General features: G+C 45.6%; 1 protein-coding gene across 8 annotated transcripts in view; it reads left to right on the forward strand.

Moving 5' to 3' along the window:
* LOC119966444 (sickle tail protein homolog) overlaps window positions 1-21,052 on the forward strand; it is a 764,531-nt gene that overhangs the window by 319,077 nt on the left and 424,402 nt on the right. For all 8 annotated transcript variants that reach the window (XM_038798122.1, XM_038798124.1, XM_038798119.1 and 5 more), the window contains exon 2: window positions 11,116-11,399. In XM_038798122.1, the coding sequence (XP_038654050.1) occupies window positions 11,116-11,399 (284 nt within the window). The remainder of the gene's footprint in view (window positions 1-11,115; window positions 11,400-21,052) is intronic.

Consider the following 21,052-nt stretch of genomic DNA (forward strand, 5'->3'; position numbering starts at 1 on the left):
CAATCTTTATAACTGAAGTTTCTCATTCTTGGAACCATTCTGTGAATCCTTTCTGCCTTCACGTGGTGCTCCGATCTGGATGCAGTCCTGCAATAGAGACCGAACCCATGTTTTACAGATGTTTGACATAACCTCCTTGCACTGTACTCCACGCCCCTTCTAATAAAGCCTAGGACACTGTGCTTTATTATCTGTTTTCTCAACCTGACCTGCCACGTTCACTGACCTATGCACATATACACCCAGGTCCGTCTGCTCCTGAAACCACTTCAAGAGTTTCTACCCTTTACTTTGCATTGTCTCTCTCTGTTCTTTCTGCCAAACTGAATCAATTCATGTTTCTCCGTCTTGAATTTTATCTTTACTTAACCTGCCCATTTCAGCAACTGGTCTGTGTTCTTACAAAGTTCTGCGCTATCATCCTCACAGTCCACAATGCTCCCAATTTTTGTACCATTTGCAGATTTTGAAATTGCACCCTGTACACAGAGGTCTTCATCATTATATATCAGGAAAAGCAAGGGCCCCAGCACAAACCTCTTTCCAGTCTAAAAAAAAGTCCATTAGCTAAAACGTTTCCATGCTCTCATCAGTACCCAAACGTATCCACAATTTCTTGCCTTTATTTCTAATCTGACTGTTATTTCTCAATGACAAGGTGGCCTTTCAGACCGTAATCCTCCCATCTTCTTCCAGCCGTGTGACTTTCTCTGTACTTGTATGTTATGCAATTGTTGCAATCTCCCATATAACTGGCATATTTCTTCTTGAAAATTTGCTTAGCTTACCGTATCCTGACTCCATAAACTACTGACCACTCTTTTTAGAAATTTCATTTATTTATCTCTTCGAAATTCTGGCCTATGACATAACCCCAACTACAGATTTAAGTATGGTCCTTGTCTCAGTGTTATGCCTCCCTCTCTAACTGCTGGCTTGGTAATATCTCCAAAGCTGTTCATGGCGATATATATTTCTAAGCAACTTATTATCGGGTAGCACGGTTGCTTCACAGTGCCAGGGTCCCAGGTTTGATTCCCAGCTTGGGTCACTTTCTGTGCAGAGTCTACTCATTCTCCCTGAGTCGGCGTAGGTTCAGTCCAGGTGCTCCATTTTCCTCCCACGAGTCCCGAAAGACGTGCTTGTTGGGTAAATTGGGCATTCTTTTTTTTTAATTATAAATTTAGAGTACCCAATTAATTTTTTCCAATTAAGAGGCAGTTTAGCGTGGCCAATCGACCTGCCCTGCACATCTGTGGGTGGTGGGGGTGAAACCCACGCAAACACAGGGAGAATGTGCAAACTTCATACGGACAGTGACCCAGGGCCGGGATCGAACCTGGGACCTCAGCGCCATGAAGCAGCAATGCTAACCGCTGTTTCACTGTGCTGCCCTTGAATTGGACATTCTGAAATCTCCCTCAATGTAGCCGAACAGGCGCCGGAGTGTGGCAACTAGCGGATTTTCACAGTAACTTCATTACAGTGTGAATGTAAGCCTACTTGTGACACTAATAAAGATTATTATTATCACAAGTCCCATCACCAAACCTCAGTTTGTGTCTTATCTACTTTCCTCAATTTGTTGTATCGTAGTTTTTTAAAATATAAATTTAGAGTACCCAATTCATTTTTTCCAATTAAGGGGCCATTTAGCATGGTAAATCCACCTAGCCTGCACATCTTTGGGTTGTGGGAGCGAAACCCACGCAACCACGGGGAGAATGTGCAAACTCCACACGGACAGTGACCCAGGGCCGGGATCAAACCTGGGACCTCGGCGCTGTGAGGAAGCAGTGCTACACACTGCGCCACCGTGCTGCCCTGTTGTATCGTAGTTGATAGCTTATTTTCTGGGATGGGTTACAGGGAAATTTGGCTGTCTGGATACAGAATTGGCTGGCCGAAAGAAGACAGCGAGTGGTAGTGGATGGAAAGTATTCCGCCTTGAGGTCGGTGACCAACGATGTCCCGCAAGGATCTGTTCTGGGACTTCTGCTCTTTGTAGTTTTTATAAATGACTTGGATGAGGAAGTGGAAGGGTGGGTTAGTTAGTTTGCCAAAGACACGAAGGTTGGGGGAGTTGTAGATAGTGTTGAGGGTTGTTGCACGTTAAAACACGACATTGCCAGGATGCAGAGCTGGGCTGAAAAGTGGCAGATGAAGTTCAATCTTGATAAATGTGAAGTGATTCATTTTGGAAGGTCAAATTTGAATGCTGAATACAGGGTTAAAGGCAGGATTCTTGGAAGTGTGGAGGAACAGAGAGATCTTGGGGTCCACGTACATAGGTCCTTCAAAGTTGCCACCCAGGTTGATAGGGTTGTTAAGAAGGCGTATGGTGTGTTGACTTTCATTAACGGGGGATTGAGTTTAAGAACCGCGAGGTTTTGCTGCAGCTTTATAAAACTCGAGTTAGACCACACTTGGAATATTGTGTCCAGTTCTGGCCACCTCATTATAGGAAGGATCTGGATGCTTTGGAGAGGGTACAGAGAAGATTTACCAGAATGCTGCCTGGACTGGAGGGCATGTCTTATGAAGAAAGGTTGAGGGAGCTAGGGCTTTTCTCACTGGAGCGAAGAAAGCAGAGAGGTGACTTGATAGAGGTGTACAAGGTGATGAGAGACATGGATAGAGTGGATAGCTGGAGACTTTTCCCCAGGGTGGCTGTCATGAGGGGGACATAATTTTAAGGTGATTGGAGGAAGGTATAGGGGAGATATCAGAGGAAGGTTCTTTACACAGAGAGTGGTGGGTGTTTGGAATGCACTGCCAGCAGAAGTCGTGGAGTCAGTAATTAGGGACATTTAAGCGACTCTTAGACAGGCACATGGAGAGCAGTAAATTGAAGGGGTGTAGGTTAGGTTGATCTTAGATTAGGATAGCACAATTGCTTCACAGATCCAGGGTCCCAGATTCGATTCTGGCTTGGGTCACTGTCTGTGCGGAGTCTGCACATCCTCCCCGTGTGTGCGTGGGTTTCCTCCGGGTGCTCCGGTTTCCTCCCACATTCCAAAGATGTGCAGGTTAGGTGGATTGGACATGATAAATTGCCCTGGGTGTCCAAAATTGCCCTTAGTGTTGGGTTGGGTTACTGGGTTATGGGGATAGGGTGGAGGTATTGACCTTGGGTAGGGTGCTCTTTCCAAGAGCCGGTGCAGACTCGATGGGCCGAATGGCCTCCTTCTGCACTGTGAATTCTATTATATAACCTTATTTATTTTCTTATTTAATTTACTTCAGATCAGTGATCGTAATCTGCAATGATCTTGCAGTTTTTGGCTGAAACACTGATCTTCTGCTGCAGATCCTACAGCGAGAGCATGAAGACGTTGTTTCACTCAATGCTAAAGACTCATGGTTTTGTTGTCTCACCCAGAAATAATCAACAACTACCATCACTTTGCCCTCTTTCTGCGTTTTACCCTTGATTATGTTCCCTTCAGCAGCAAACCCACAGCCCTAATGTTTTTCAAGCTGTTTCCCCTCATTTTTTTTTCCTCACTGCAACTGTTAACTCTAGAAAGATCAAGGCGCGCGATTTAACGTGCAAAAAACAGAGTCTCTGGGCTAGGTACAGAGTGGAATTAAAAGGGCTGGAGTTAAGTGGGGAAGATGATGGGCGGTAGAGGGGATTGGAGGCACAAGCCTCTGGTAAAGTTGGTAACGTGGAACTGAATGGGCCGGTTAAAAAGTCGCGGGTGTTTGCGCACCTCCGGAACTTGAAAGTGGGGGTTGTTTTTTTTGCAGGAGACACACTTCCGTGTGAAGGACCAAGTTAAGTTAAGGAAGGGGTGGGTCGGGCAGTTTTTCACTTGGGTTTGATTTGAAATCGAGGGGTGAGCAAACAAAATGGGATTTGTGAGTGCGAAGGAGGTGAGGGATCCAGGTGGGAAATATGTGATTGTGAGTGGGATATTGGAAGGGGCACCGGTAGTGTTGGTAAATGTGTATGCCCCGAATTGGGATGATGTGGGTTTTATGAGGGGGTTTCTGGCAGCAATCCCGGATTTGGCCACGTACCAGTTGATCATGGGAGGAGATTTTAACTGTGTCCTGGAGCCGAGGGTGGATAGATCGAGCCCCAGGTCGATGGGTAGGGTACGAATGGCAAGGGAGCTGGGGATGTCTATGGAAAGGATGAGTATGGTGGATCCATGGTGCTTTCCGAACCCAGTGGGAAGGGAGTATTCCTTTTCACACGTCTATAAGGTGTATTCGAGGATTGATTACTTTGTAGTGAGTCGGGAGATTTTGGTTGGGGTGGAGGGGGCAGAGTATGTGGAGATAGTTATCTCGGACCATGCACCCCGCTGGCTGGATATTCGATTCAGTAAGGGACGAGAGCAGAAGCCAGGGTGGAGGTTTGACTCGGGGTTGTTGGCGGACGGAGGTTTTTGTGATACGGTGCGGTTGGCGATTAGGGATAATGGGGACGTGTCGCGGACATTTTTTGGGAAGCACCGAAGGCAGTGGTCCGGGGAGAAATTATCTCATTTACGGTTCGTGCGAATAAGGAAAGGAGGGTGGAACATGACCGTCTAGTGAGTGAGATAGTGGAGGTGGACAGGGAATATTCGAGGGTGCCCACCGTGGAGGGATTGGCGAGCAGGAAAAAGTTGCTGGGGCAGTTTGACAGGCTGACAATGGGGAGGGCGGTAGGGCAACTGCGTAGGGCAAGAGGGGTGCATATGAGTATGGGGAGAAGGCGAGCCACATGCTGGCGCATCAGCTGCGGAGGCAAGCTGCGTCCAGGGAAATATGGAAGATCTGGGCTGCGGATGTGGTGTCAGAGTCAGGGAAGATAAATGAGGCATTTAGAGAGTATCACCAGGGACTTTGAGGTAGACCCAGGAGGAGAGGAGGGGGACATGGGGTAGTTTCTGGACGAGCTGGAATTTTGCAGGTGGTGGAAACAGGCAGGTGTTGGAGGAGCTCCTGGTGCTGAGGGAGGTGCTGGATAGTATCAGGGGTTGAATTCGGGGAAGGCCCCTGGGCCGGATGGGTACCCGGCAGAATTTTATAAGGAATTTGCGGCGGACCTGGCACCACATCTGTTGGGTCGTTTAATGAAGCACTGGAGAAGGGGAAGTTGCTGGAGACGATGAAGCAGGCCGTAATCATACTAATCCCAAAAAAATGGAACGATCCGGTGGAATGTGGGTCGTATAGACCCATATCACTACTGAACATGGATGTGAAAGTATTGGCTAAGTTGTTGGCGGGGAGGATGGAGGATTGTGTACCGGGGTGGTTGCAGAAGATCAAACAGGCTTCGTGAAGGGCAGGCAGCTCGCGAGTAATATAAGATGGCTGTTGAATGTGGTGATGAATCTGTCGAGAGCTCTGGTACCGGAGATGGTGGTGTCCATGTATGTGGAGAAAGCATTTGATCAGGTGGAGTGGAGGTACTTGTTCGAAGTTTTGGGAAGGTTTGGGTTTGGGCCATGATTTGTTGCATGGGTGCGGTTGCTGTATGTGGTGCCAAGAGCGAGGGTGAGGACGAATGATATGAGCTCACAAAGCTTTGACTTACACAGAGGTACAAGGCAGGGGTGCCCGCTGTCGCCACTGCTGTTTGCGCTGGCCATGGAGCCATTGGCGATGGCTCTCACGGGGTCGAGAGAATGGCAGGGGATAATAAGGGGACAGAGGGATCATCGGGTGTCGCTCTATGCTGATGACCTCTTGCTATATGTTTCGGATCCGTTTAAGAGTACAGGAAGGATTAAGGGCCTGTTGGGAAGGTTTGGAGGGTTCTCAGGATACAAGCTGAATGTAGGGAAAAGCAAGGTATTCCCGGTGAATGAGCTGGCACAGAGGGCTAATTTAGGGGGCATGCCATTTACGGTAGCGAGGGGTAAGTTTAGGTATTTGGTGACTCAGGGAATGGATGGGCTCCATAAGTGGAACTTTATGAAACTGGTGGAGGAGGCCAGAGAGGATCTTAAGAGGTGAGATACACTGCACTTAACGTTGGCGGGGAGGGTCCAAGTGGTGAAAATGAATATTCTGCCGCGGTTCTTGTTTATCTTTCAAGCTCTCCCGATCTTTATACCAAAGGCCCTTTTTCGGAAAGTGGACACAATCATCTTTGACTTTGTATGGGCGGGGAAGGTGCCGAGGGTGGGGACGACCCTGCTGCAGAGGCAGCAGAGGGGGTTGGCATTGCCAAACTTGCTTCATTATTATTGGGTGGCGAATGTGGTGCAGCAGTAGTGGGAAGGAGAAAGGGTGGAGTGGGTTAGGATGGAGGAGGAATCTTGTAAAGGGTCTAGTTTGGGTGCTATGGTCATGGCAGCATTGCCAATGGCTCCAAGCAGGTATTCAGGGAGCCCAGTGGTGCAGTCCACGGTGACGATATGGAATCAGCTGAGGAGGCATTTTAGGATGGAAGGGATGTCAGTGCTAACGCCGCTGTGCGACAATCATGGGTTTGAGCCAGGGGGTGGATAGTATATACAGGAGATGGAGGAAAGTGGGACTGGTCAAAGTGAGGAATTTGTATTTGGAGGAAGGTTTTTCCAGTCTGGAGGAGCTAAGGAGAGGGTAGAGCTGCCGAGGGGTAGTGAGTTCAGGTATCTACAGATTAGGGACTTTGCACGAAAGGTCTGGAAGGGGTTCCCTAGATTGCTGTGATACACCCTGCTGGAGCGTCTGCTGCTTACGGATGCGGAAGGGGAGGGAAGAGTAGGGGATATATATATAAGTAGCTGGGGGAGCAAGGAGGCAAGCGGATGGTGAAGACCAAGGAGAAATGGGAAGCGGAGTTGGCAATGGAGATCAATTGGGAGTATGGAGTGAGGCACTGCGAAGGGTAAACAAGACCTCCTCTTGTGCAGGGATGAGCCTGATACAGTTTAAGGTTGTGTACACGGTGCAAATGACTTGGGCGAGAATGAGTGGGTTCTTTCAGGGGGTAGCAGATGAGTGTGAGAGGTGTGGGCGGGGGCCAGCGAATCATGCGCACATGTTTTGGGGTTGTGAAAAATTGGGAAGATTCTGGGCGGGAGTGTTCGCGGTCTTAGCCAGGGTATTAGAGGAGGTGGTGGACTAGGACCCTTTGGTGGCGATATTTGGGGATTCAGAGAAGCCGGAGCTCATGGAGAGGAGGAAGGCCGATGTCTTGGCCTTCGCCTATCTGACTTTTTTAAGGTAAAGATAGATAGTTTTTTGAAGAATAAAGGGATTAAGGGTTATGGTGTTCGGGCCGGAAAGTGGAGCTGAGTCCACAAAAGATCAGCCATGATCTAATTGAATGGCGGAGCAGGCTCGAGGGGCCAGATGGCCTACTCCTGCTCCTAGTTCTTATGTTCTTATGTTCTTATGATTGCACGGCGATGAATTTTGCTGGAGTGGCAGTCGGCATCGCCACCGGGGGTAGCAGCCTGGTTGGGTGACCTGTATGACTTCCTACGGTTAGAGAAGATAAAGTATGAGTTAAGGGGCTCAGCAGGGGAGTTTGAGAAAAGGTGGGGAATGTTTGTTGCCGTGTTTGAGGAGCTGTTCGTCGCAGGGGGGTGGATGATGGGGAGCGGGGGGTGAAAAAGGAGAAAAATCTGTACAAACTGAATAGTTGATTGTTGGGCAGAAGGTTTCCCAGGGTGTTTACTTGCTGTAACCGACTTTGATACAAGTTTGAATAAAATGTGTTTTTAAAAAAAACCAGTCTGGTTTTGGGTGCAGGCGGCGAGAAAGACCCCGCTATCAAACAGCGTCTTGGGGTTTTTTTGGTCTTGGCGGGGCACACCCATCGAGGCCACACTTGCTGCCGAGATCGCAGTGCCATTTTTAAATGCCATCCCAACTTACCTCTTAGGGGGTCCACAAGCACCCCCACTCATCCCACCTCTTAGTGGCAGGGCACCTCTGGGCCCGATACCTAGCATGGGCAACCTGGCACCTGGGCACCATGGCAGTGTTCCTGACAGTGCAACCTGGCTAGGGTGGCACAGCCAGGTTGCCTGGGTGTCAGTGCCAAAGTTCCAGACTGGCATGGCCAAGGTGCCCAGGTGTCATCATCAGGAGTGCCAGCGTACGCAGTGGGTTAGCCCTGCTGCCTCATGGCGCCGAGGTCCCAGGTTCAATCCCGCTCTGGGTCACTGTCCATGCGGAGTTTGCACATTCTCCCCATGTTTACGTGGGTTTCGCCCCCACAGCCCAAAAATGTGCAGGATAGGTGGATTGGTCACGCTAAATTGTCCCATAATTGGAAAAGAATTAATTGGGTACTCTAAATTTACTTTAAAAAAAGGAGTGCCAGCGTACTACCCTGCCCAGAGCCCAACCATCTGGGCCAGTATTAAACAGTGCCATGGCGAGGTCTCCCAGGCATAGGCGTTAATTCCCGGACCTCTGGAGAATTGGGCACAGACATATTTAAAAAGGTATCACTGCTGACTATGTATCACACAAACTTATATTTTTAAAAATTCATTCGTGGTGTAGGGATGTCGCTGACAGCCCTCCATTTAAGAATCAACCACATTGCTGTCGATCTGGAGTTACGTGTAGGCCAGGCATATCCCTGAAGGATAATTGAACCAGATGGAGCTTTTATGATAATCAACAAGAGTTTCATGGTCATCATTAGACTTTTAATCCCAGATTTATTGGATTGAAGTTTCAACATCTGCCGTGCTGCGATTTAAACCCTGGTCCCCAGATCTTGCCCTGGGTCTCTGGATTACTAGTTTGGCGACAATACCACTACGCCACTGCCCTCCCCATAAAGCGGTAGCCTTCAGCCCTGAAAAGTGCCCAGTGGACCTCAGATTACCCTGGTAAGGAATCTCAAAAATCTGAGTAACAGATGGAGCTAGCCATATTACTCTGCTAACATGCAGTAGCAACTCAAACGGTCTTCTCCACTAATGGGATGCCACCAAGCCAAATAAGAATGAGTAATGTGATACATAGATTTCAGTGCTGGTAAGATGTCAGGTATGTAGGCAGTACATTCCATGACTGTATCAAACAGTCATTCACAAGCCATCAGAGGCCCCCAGATGGTCTGCCTCTGGGGAGGGTGGTATGCCAGCACTCCTGCTGACACCTTGGCACTGCTAGTCTGGCACCTTGGTACTGACACCTAGGCAGCTGGATAGTGCCACCTCGCTGTGTGGCTCTGTCAGGGACACTACCAGGCTGCCAGACTGTCAGTGCCTAGTTGTCAGGTTGCACATGCCAGGGATTGGGCCCAAGGGTGTCTGCGCTTAAGAGGTGAGGTGAGGGTGGGGGGGCTTGAGGACCCCCTAAGAGGTAATGTCAAATAACACAATATCTCACTGTCCACCAAAGGCAGGATACTGGTTGTACTTAACCAATCCAGGCTTGCAAAACTCCAGAACGTAGTGACCAATGTTGGATGTGATTCCACACTTGAACAATCCCAAGTGTACTAGGAATTACACTAACAACCAATTTAAGATTCTCAGTCGGGTTCGCAATGTGGCTCACCTATGCGTCTTAGGGCTAATACGCAGAGCTCTGCAAAGGTAAAGAATATGTCCAGACAGTGCCCTCTTTCAATTAAAAAAGAACATGGGAGACAACTGTTCCCTGGTGCATTCCCCATGGCAACACTTTGAACAAACACAATTGACTTGCCTCTTTTGAATTTAAACAAAAGCTTGGAGTTAATTGCTCCCTGGTGCATTCTTGTTGGCAACCGCTCAACCAATCAGGGTCCACTTGCCCACCAATCAGCACCCTTTTCTCATAAATTATTGTTCCCTTTGTAATTTGATATTCTTGTATCTGTTCTGATTTGTACAAGATGAAAAGCTTTGACATGTCTCTTTTTCAGCAATATTCTGTTCTTTTTCATTCGAGTAAGTTCGAATCCCCAAACTGTCCTTCATGGTAAGAATGTTACAGGAGATCGCCTTTCTAGCCTAAATGAGTTGAATCCTTCTGTTTTGTTTTAACTCTTCGTGAATTTAGTCTTTTTGATCCAAACACGAGCTTCCACCTGCATTCCAAAGCAGTGGACTATGAAGACATTTGGCCTTGAGCTGTTCTCTCTCTCCAGGACCCAGGCAGACTAACGTCTCTGTGATATTTTAAGAAAGACTGCAACCCAATATCACAATAGCTCCCTCTGTACCTTTCCCATCTTGGATCTTATCACCATGCCAATCTAAATCACATGGGCACTGTGTCCTAGTCAAGACTGATTATTATCCTTGAGACCACAACTCACTTTTACCTTGGAAGTAAACGGGCAGTTTAAAGTGTAACTGTTTAAAACTTGACATTCTCAATGTTTCTCTGGGACATTGGTGACTCACAGTTTATCCACTGTTAACTCACAGTCTGCTGCCATTGTCTCCACCTTTGTCCCAGTAAAATAATCCGGGCGTACTGTCAGGTAGACTTACGGGCAAGTAACGTGATGCCCTTTATTTTACTGAAATCCAAGTCGGGAGTCTTTTTAAGGCTAAATTAGGCAGATGATTCAGTCACAGAATTGTTACAGCGCAGAAGGAAGCCATCGGCCCACCATGTTTGCACTGGCTCTCTGAAAGAGCAGTTCACCGTCACCCCATAACCCTGCAGATTCTTCCTTTTCAGATGAGTCTAATTTCATTTTGAATGCCTTGATTGAACCTGTTTCCACCTAATACTCGGGCAATAAACTCCAGACCTTAACTACTCATTGCCTGAAGGTTTTTCCACGTGTGACTATTGCTTCCTTGCCTCATTACTTTAAATCTGTGACCATTCGTTTGTTTCTCTCCATCTACTCAATCTGTGCTTTTCCCCAGTCTAGAGGAGACTACACTGTGAGCAGTGAATATGGTATATTGAAAAAAATACAAGTAAATATCCGCTCCACCTGGAAGGTGTGTGTAGAGTCCTAGATGGTGGAAAGGAAGGAGGGAAGGTGTTGCATTTCTTGCTCTTGCACAGGAAGGTGCTGCAGAAAAGGAAGGGGATGTTGGGGATAATTGTAGAGCAGACCAGGACATTGCAAAGAGCAGTCCCTTTGGAATACATAGATGGTGTGTGTTCTGGCTAAACGCAAAGAAAGAGACAAAGTGCATTGTGGCCGGAGAAAATGTAAGTGTCCTTGCTTAATTTTTTAGCTCTGTTTCTTTTATTTTTCAGATCAAGGGAAGACAAATTTGCATGTAACATCATCAGATGACGCTGAGCACATTAAAGCAAAGCAAAACGTTGCTAATGGAAATAACCGTGCTTCAAATACTAAAATTGCTCGAAACATCCCACGAAGGCACACTGTAGGTGGAGCTCGGAGTTCAAAAGAAATATTGGGAATGCAGCCATCGGAGATGGATAGAAAGAGAGAGGCTTTTTTGGAGCATCTGAAACAGAAATATCCCCATCATGCAAATGCAATCATGGGACAACAGGAACGTCTGAAAGAACAGGTATGAGAAGAGTCTTTTTTTTTTTACAACATCTTCCTTCACTTTTCCACCCCCTCCTCATGAAGGCATTGAGTGCTTGCTGAGGTGTGGTGCCACTTTCCGACTCGAACCTTGTCTAAGCAGTTATTGTATGTGTATAGGTTTAATGACAATTGTTAGCGAGCTACTCACCAAACGTATTTGTTCACCAAAAGTGTTCTGTGACTGCTCCATTGTCACTGTCCACTTAGTCTTAACCAGAGAATGCACAACCTTGATGTCCTGTTCATCCCAGAGCTGAATGACAATCTCATATCCAATCCAAAAAGTAAGATCACTTACTTCTGAGCAATTGACAGCTCAATTGTGGACAGCTTGACTGAACATGGAGTTCAACGATTTCGGGCAATGAACCCCTGTCCCCGTTTTGATTCTTTTTTTGTTTGCCACATGCCGGTCTGAATCTTATTTTTCAGGTTTTTACTTTCGTACAGTGCTGTACATTATTCCAGGGGTTTTCCAAAGTACGGGTCGTGACCCGTGGATGAGCCGTGGGTGGGAGTCAGCAGTGTTGCTGAGGCTGCGGCCGGTAACAATTCTGTAATTTTTAGGGAGAAGCTGCTCCTCTGTAAAAGCAAGAATTTAACAAGACTCGACATGAAGCTCAGAGTTAACAACACTGGCCCACCTGGTCGCGCTAGCTATACTGTGTGTCGGGGACAGAAACTGTTTCTAATTTGCTCCAAACTTTTGTGGGTAAGACTGGGAATCTGGAACTCTTCCCCCCCCCCGCCCCTCTCTGGGCACACAGCCAACTGGGATCCAATCTCAATTTCAAAACCGAAATATGAGAAGGATTTGGTTTGTCTGAATTATAAAATGAACAACTTGCACAAGCCTCAAATAAAACTTCTCTATAATTTTCTACTGAAAAGGGACTTGAAACTCTGCCTGTTTGCCAATCTCAAATACCGACAACATTTTTGTGTTGTATCAAACATTAATGAATTGACTAAGTACAGTGCACGCAATCCTGTCGTAAGTTCATAAGATATATGAGCAGACTTAGGCCATTTGGCCCATTGGGTGTGGTCCGCCATTCTATCATGGCTGGTATGTTCCTCATCTGCTACCTACAATGTTACAGACCTAGAGCTGGATTGCGAAATCAATCAGAGCATCTCCTCCCTAGAACACACGACCTAGGAGCGGGAGTAGGCAATTGAGCTTCCTGAGCCGAACACCATCAATGTGATCATGGCTGATCCCACCCTGGCCTCAACTCCACCGTTCTGCCCGTTGTCCATAACCCTTCAACCCATTACCAATTAAAAATCTGTCTAACTCCTCAAATTTAATCATTGCTTTTGCATCCACTGCACTCTGGGGTAGCAAATTCCACAGATTCACAACCCTTTGGCAGAAGTATTTTTTCCTCAAATCTGTTTTAAATTTGCTACCTCTTTATGACCTCTCATTTTAGGATGCCCCATAAGAGGAAGAATCAGCTTCACATCTACGTTATCCATACCTAGGGCAGCACGGTGGCGCAGTGCTTAGCATTGCTGCCTCACGGCACCGAGGTTCCAGGTTCAATCCCGACTCTGGGTCACTGTCCGTGTGGAGTTTGCACATTCTCCCCGTAATTGTATGGGTGTCACCACACAATCCAAAAGATGCGCAGGTAGGTGATTGAACACACTAAATTGCCCTTAATTGGAAAATAATGAATTGAGTACTCTAAATTTATTGAAAGAAATACTTTATCCATAACTTTTAGCATCTTGTATACCTCAATTAGATCTCCCCTCATTCTTCTAAACTCTAGAGAGTATAGGCCGAAACTAGAACAAGGAATAATACAGCACACAAACAGGCCCTCTGGCCCTCCAATCCTGTACCGGTCATGATACCAACCTTTGCCAAAACCCTCAGCACTTCCTTCTGCCATATCCCTCAATACCCATCCTATCCATGTGCTTGTCAAGATGCATTCTGAATGCCGTTAATGTATCTGCTTCCACGACCTCCCTTGGCAACGCGTTCCAGGCATTCACCACTCTGCGTAAAAAACCTGCCTCGCACATCCCCTCTAAACTTTGCCCCACGGACCTAAAACCTGTTCCAACTGGTGACTGACCCCTCCACCCTGGGAAAGAGTGCCTGCCCTCTATTCATGCCCCTCATAATCTTGTAGACCTCTATCAGGTCACCCCTCAAACTCTGTCTTTCTAATGAAAACAGTCCGAGTCTATTCATCCTCTTCACATAGCTAACACCCTCCAGACCAGGCAACATCCTGGTAAACCTCCTCTGCACCCTCTCCAAAGCCTCCACATCATTCTGGTAGTGTGGCGACCAGAATTGTGCGCAATATTCCAAGTGCGGCCTTACCAAGGTTCCATACAACTGCAGCATGACTTGCCAGTTTTTATACTCAATGCCCCGTCCAATGAAGGCAAGCATTCCATATGCTTTCTTGACTACCTTGTCCACTTGAATTGCCACCTTCAAAGGTCTGTAGACCTGCACACCCAGATCTCTCTGGCTTTTTATATTCCTAGGAGTTTTACAATTCCGGTATATTTTCCCTTTACGTTAGACCTACCAAAATGCATTATCTCACTTTTGTCCACCGATGTGAGGCTCACCGGCCTATAGTTTCCAGTTCAATCTCTCCTCATACGCCAAACCCCTCATCTCTGGAATCAATCTAGTGAACCTCCTTTGAACTGTCTCCAATGTCATTACATCTTTCCTCAAATAAGGGGACCAAAACTGTGCACAATACTCCAGGTGCGGTCTTATCCATGCGTTGTATAGTTGCAACAATATTTCCTTACCTTTATAATCAATTCCTTTTGCTATGAATGCCAACATTCCATTTGCTTTCCTTATTATCTGCTGCACCATCATGCTTGTTTTCTGTGACTCATGCATGAGGACACCCAAATCCCTCTGCATCGGAGCACCCCAAAGTCTATCCCCATTTAGATAATAAGTTGCCTTTCCATTTTATCGACCAAAATGCATGACCTCACACTTATCCATGTTAAACTCCATCTGCCACATTTTGCCCACTTCCTAACCCATCTACATCCATTTGTATGGTTCTTATTTCCTCATTGCGCCTTACTGTCCCACCTATTTTTGTGTCATCTGCAAATTTGGCAGTGGAACGTTCCATCCCTGTATCCAAGTCATTAATATAGATTATAAATAGCTGGGGCCCAAGTACCGAACCCTGTGGCACCCCACTAGTTATATTTTACCATCCAGAAAAAGACCCATTTATCCCGACGCTCTGCTTCTGTCCATCAGCCAGTCTTCTATCCAAACTAATAAGTTACCCTAATCCCATGCGATCTCATCTTGTGAATCAACCTTCGGCATCTTATCAAACGCTTTCCGGAGTCCAGATGTACTGCATTTACAGGATCCCCATTATCCACTTTGATTGATACATCTTTGAAGAACTCAAGCAAATTAGTCAAACATGCCTTGCCCTTCATAAAACCATGATGATGGTTAGCACTTTGGCTTTCCAATTATCCTGATATTACATTCTTTTTTTATTATAAATTTAAGAGTACCCAATTCATTTTTTCCAATTTAAGGGGTAATTTAGCGTGGCCAATCCGCCCAGCTTGCACATCTTTGTGCCGTGGGGCGAAACCCACGGAAACACGGGGAGAATGTACAAATTCCACTCCAACAGTGACCCAGAGCCAGGGTCGAACCTGGGACCTCGGTGCAGTGAGGTAGCAGTGCTAACTACTGTGCCACCGTGCTGCCCTCTGATATTACGTTCTTGATGATTGATTCTCACAATTTTCCAACAACAGATGTGAAACTAACTGGATTGTAATTTCCCACATTCTGCCTCCCTCCCTTTTTGAATATGGGTGTTACGTTAGTACTTTTACAATCCACTGGAACCTTTCCTGCCTCCATGGAATTTTGGAATATCATAACCAATGGATCCATTAGCTCTGCTGCCAGTTCCTTTAACACCCTGTCCTATAGGTTTACAAAACCCAGAACACTTCCCCAATATAATGCCCTATCAGGACGAGAGATACTGTCCTGATATGCAGGCAATGTTTTTAAAGATTGAAGGCTGGTGGATGTGGTTGAATTTGGACTGATTATTGATGCCGTGGCAACTTTTGACTGATAACAGAAAGCCGAGCATGCATCATGATGTCAAATATTGATTACTCCTGCTCCCATTCAACAGTCAGAGCAAGTGTAGTCGGTCTATGAGCTTCAGTATCGTTCTTCACGTTCTGTTGTTGAAGTGACTGCAATGGCATGTCTTCTGATTTGGAGACATGAGCACATCACGATACCACAATTGGATATCTGAGATAATAGTTAATAGCTGAGAATACTTTGTGCAATGTCCATCTGTTTGATTAATGACAACCAGAACAGTTAGTTTACCAGTTGGCTGTGGGGCAGTTGTACTGTCAACATTCATCCATATTGATTAACATGTTTCCAATAGTGTACTTAGAAGTTGAATAAACTTGCATTGTGGAATGGAATTGCATTTCAGCCAATTGTAAATCAAGATTTTAATATCACCACCTTCAGATTTATGGCTGGTTTATTTACAGGAGCCACATATGGCTCTCTCCCAGTGATATCTGCTCTGTGTTCTCCTCTGCTCCGTCGTCTTCGCTTCTTTGTTTCATCAAGGCAGTATCTCACGGTGAATCAGGTTCACAATTGTTGGTGGCCCTCCAGTATTTCTCATGAATAACTATTCTTCATGTGTGACCGTGGACAGTTAACTTTTATAGTTATGAGGACTTCACAGGCAGGTCTGATCCTGTCCTCACTCAATGTTGACATAAATTCAATGCACCAGAGGTGAACAGGTATGATTAATAACATGAAAACTAGATGATTATCTTTCCCTCCCTTGCCTGGAACAAGAAAATGTTAGTGTGCCATACACTGCCTTGACTCAGGATAGACCGGTATCCGGGACGGCATATGGCGCAGGGGTTAGCAATGGGACTACAGTGCTGAGGACCTGGGTTCGAATCCCGGCCCTGGGTCACTGTCCGTGTGGAGTTTGCACATTCTCCCTTTGTTTGCATGGGTTTCACCCCCACAACCCAAAGATGTGCAAGGTAGGTGGATTGGTCATGCTAAATTGCCAGTTCATTGGAAAAAAATAAATAAAGAATTGGGTACTCTAAATTTATTTAAAAAAAAGGATAGACCTATATCCTGGTGTCCGTGGTGTGGATCCCAACGATCAGACTGTGTGGGACCTGAAACTCAACGAGCTGGCATAAATGGGTTCCTGGAAAAAATAGTTTGCAAAACATTGCATTATTCTGTCATTCACATTCACTCTGGACAAATACTTTGTTTCTATGTTTACTCCATTAGCACTTCCTCTGCCCCTTTTCCATGACATCTTTGCCATTTAATCTCTTCTGCCCTCCACCCTATTCCAGACCTTCTCTTCTGTTCTTCTCTTCTCCACCGGCCCCTTCCCACAAACCGTTTCTTTGGCATAAACCCCAAACATTTCTACCTTCAATTGTGAAAAACTCTGTTTGACTCTCCACCGATGCTGCCAGAGTGTTTCCAGCTCATCATAGAATCATAGAATTTACAGTGCAGAGGTCATTCGGCCCATCGAGTCTGCATCGGCCCTTGGAAAGAGCACCCCACTTAAGCCCACACCTCCACCCTATCCCCGTAACCTAGTAACCACAACCAACCTTTTTGAACACTAAGGGCAATTTAGCATGGCCAGTCCACCTAACCTGCACATCTTTGGATTGTGAGAGGAAGTCGGAGCACCCGGAGGAAACCCATGCAGACACAGGGAGAATGTGCAGACTCCGCATAGATGGCGACCCAAGCCGGGAATCGAACCTGGAACCCTTGAGCTGTCAAGCAACAGTGCTATCCACTGTGCTACCATGCCACCCCATGCTATCGTGTCACCGGAAGCATGTTCTATTTTTATTTCAGGTTTTCAATATCTGCAGTACATTATTTTCATATCACTCTTATCTTTACAACATTTCTCTGCACACCACCTCACTACTTCTGGCCCTGAAACTCATTTTTCATACTTTAGTCACTTCTAGGCTCGACGAACTTCCCTCCAGCCGAACCAGCAATGCTCTCTCAAACAGCATGAATAAGAACGATGATCTGGTCATTTATATTGATACGATCCTTGTGGAGACTTAAATTTGAATTCCCAGTGTCCGACTTAAAGGACTCAGATTTCAAGTTTTGAGGCATTTACTGTGACAAACTAAAATCAGCATCGAGTAAACATTACTTAGTAGACAATACTCTGAACTACTCCGGTGCCTGCTTGCGTACACTGAGGGAGAATTCAGAATGTCCAATTCACCTAACAAGCACATCTTTCAGGACTTGTGGGAGAAAACCGGAGCACCCGGAATAAACGCACAATCACATTTGCCCACATTATACTCCATTTGCCAGATTTTTGTCCACTCACTTAACCTACCTATGTCACTTTAGAGCCTCCTTATGTCATCTTCACAATTTAGTTTCCTACCTATCTTTGTGTCGTCAACAAAAACCTTCAGTCCCTTCATACAGGTCATTTATGTAAATTGTAAAAGCTTGAGGCTCCAGCACAGATCCCTGTGGCACTCGACACATCCTGCCAACCAGATAAAGACCCATTTATGACAACTCTGTTGCCTGTTAACTAGCCAATCTTCAAGACATGTGAATATGTTTCCCTTTACAGCCTGAGCTTTTATTTTCCGCAATAACCTTTTGATGCGGTATTTTTTTCAGATGCCTTCTGAAAATCAAAGTACAGTATATCCACTTGTTCCCCTTTATCCATAGCACGGACACCTTCAAAGCGCTCTAGTAAATTGGGTAATCAGAATTTCCCTTCCACAAAACCATGTTGACTCTGTCTGATTTGTCCAAGTTCCCTGCTTTAACATCTTTATTAATCGCTTGTAATATTTTCCTGACATGTTAGGGTAATTGGCCTTTGGTTTCCTGCTTTCTGTCTCCCTCCCTTTTTGAATAAAGGAGTTACATTTGTTATCTTCCAATCCAATGGAGCTTTCCCCAAATCTTGGGATGTTAAAAAAATTAAAACCAATGCGTCAACTGTCTCATTAGCCACTTCGCTCAAGACACAGAGTGAAGTCCATTTGGACCAGGGGATTTGTCAGCCTGCAGACCCAATAATTTGCTCAATATACTCAATACCACTTCCCTGGTGATTGTAATTCTCCTGAGTTCTTCCCTCCCTTCCATTTCCTGATTTGCAGCTATTTCTGCGATGTTGCTTTTGTCCCCTATGGCGAAGACCAATGCAAAATACCTGTTCAATTCACCCAGCATAGCCCTACTTTCCATGACCAATCCCCCAGAAGCACTTTCTATAGGACCAATGCTCACTTTGTTAGCTCTTCTTCAGAAACTCCACATGCTCCATAACTATGCCTGACTTGTATTAATGTCCTTTGCATTTGTGGTCCATGGGTTTTTGTTTTTTCCTGTCTTTCCTCAATCCCATCACTCATGGCAGTCTTTCTTGCCCTCCTCCATGGCGATTCCTCTGGAAAACTAACCACCTTACCTTGTCACTGCCCACTCTAACCCTCCAGTTGCCCTCTCTTGACTTCTGTACTGAAGTCTGTTCTCAGCTCCTGTCAGTAGCCTTGGCTTGTAGTAGAATAAATGTAAAATATTGATGTTCATATGTTTATATCCAACACAAGATCCTGCCTAGTGATGAGGAATGATGACTCTGGTTGTGGTTTCTGCCTTTCCAACAATGTAATAATCGCACTAGCATTATTCTGGCTGGCATCAGCCAACTTTAGGAGACCCTGGATCAAACCTGGGATCATCATGGTTTCTTGGGTAAGGTGCTCAGTGGATAAAACAAAGCATGTTAACCTTGACTGTCAGGATTCATCCAATGGTGTCTGTGGAGAAATGCCTAGTGTAACACGAAAGACACACTTTAACCAAAAACATACTTTTCTCACTGTTTAGAAATCATGTTTGATATCCGGTTGACTGCATTATTGTGAGCAAATTCATTGACTACTTGCCATATTAATTTAGTCAGACACCAGTCACCGCCTGTGCACACTGATACCAAGTAATCAGGTTATTTGAATCATAACAAAAACTTAATGTTCAACTCGAGTCAAGTGTAAATCACGCAGCAGTCAGTGGTTCACAAGGCTTGGGTAGTTTCTGAGCAGTACAGTTGAATAGCAGGATTGCCTTAAAGGTATAATAAATAACATGACTCTCCTCACCAAATCAGAGACGACTCATATGACCCCTCTGTGCCCTTGGCCGTCTACATGCTCAAAGCTGCCGAATTTCAAAGAAAATTGTGATGCGATTGTTGGTCACCAGCAACAAATCGGTTCATCACCTTGCCTCGGAGTACGTTGCTTCCTGCAGACACTATTTGTATGTCATGGTTGATTTGTTTTATTTTGTTACAATCAAAAATGCCAACTTTGATACTTGTGTTTCCTGTCAATTTTGCACTGTTGCTTTGTCTCCCTTGTTTCAACAAACATGAGCTGTGTCCTAAAGAGATAGAAGGACAGCCTGAAAGCCTCCAACAATTCCTCCCTCTTACCAGCCACAAAGACATTCACTGCATTCGGGATTGCTGATGTAATCAGCCTCCACTGCTTCTCTTCCAGTGCAGTCCACTCTGTACATTCACCACCCTCTGTGTTAAATCTCAACTGAATTTATATCATCCCTCTTCTACGTTTGATGCTGTGCAGAATCTGACTGTGTCAAACCTAGTAATGTTTATCTTGTCTGTTCCCATTACATTCTTGAAGATATAAGTAAGATTATCCTGTGGCTCATCCTCCTTGGTAATTTTTCCTTTCTTCCTTGTTGGAACGTGCCTAGCTGGCCCCTGCTATGAGCTTGTCCACACAATCGAGCAGGGACATAGGCATTAACCCATGCTTCACTGATATAGTGCGTGTTTTATGGATTTAAAACAATCAAACCAGTAATATTTCAGACTTTTCCTGGGAGGTTACATTTTCATAAAGTGTGCTTAGTTTTTCTTTATCTTTGACTACGATTTGAGCTTAAAGGAGAGCGCAGGGTGGCTTTGCATGTAACGTAACAAATCTGGTTTTTAGATATCAAACATATGAAATATTTTCTTGTTTATTTTAGCCATTCTGAGCCTGAGACAGTAACGTAAATTCTTAGCATGGAGTCAGTATAACCATTCAGAAAGTGGCACAGCAATCCATTAGGCCAGATTCCTGCCCATTTAGCATGTGATGTTTGAGTGATAGTTTGACCACTTTAGGCAACTCCCACCTGAACTGGAAACGTAATTTCAATATGTTGAAGAAGTCCTCATGTTGCCATTAGGTGTCTACACAGTTTCTCCAGTGTTACTTTCATGGAATCATAGAATGTACATACAGTGCAGAAGGAGGCCATTCGTCCCATTGGGACCGCACCGGCCTTTGGAAAGAGCACCCTACTTAAGCCCATGCCTCCACCCTATCCCCGTAGTTCAGTAACCCCACCTAACCTTTTGGATGCCAAGGGGCAATTTAGCATGGCCAATCCACCTAACCTGCACATCTTTTGGGTGTGTGTGTGTGGGGGGGGGGGGGGGG

Source organism: Scyliorhinus canicula, chromosome 5 (genome assembly GCF_902713615.1).
Source record: "Scyliorhinus canicula chromosome 5, sScyCan1.1, whole genome shotgun sequence".
In the NCBI taxonomy this organism is placed as follows: domain Eukaryota; kingdom Metazoa; phylum Chordata; class Chondrichthyes; order Carcharhiniformes; family Scyliorhinidae; genus Scyliorhinus; species Scyliorhinus canicula.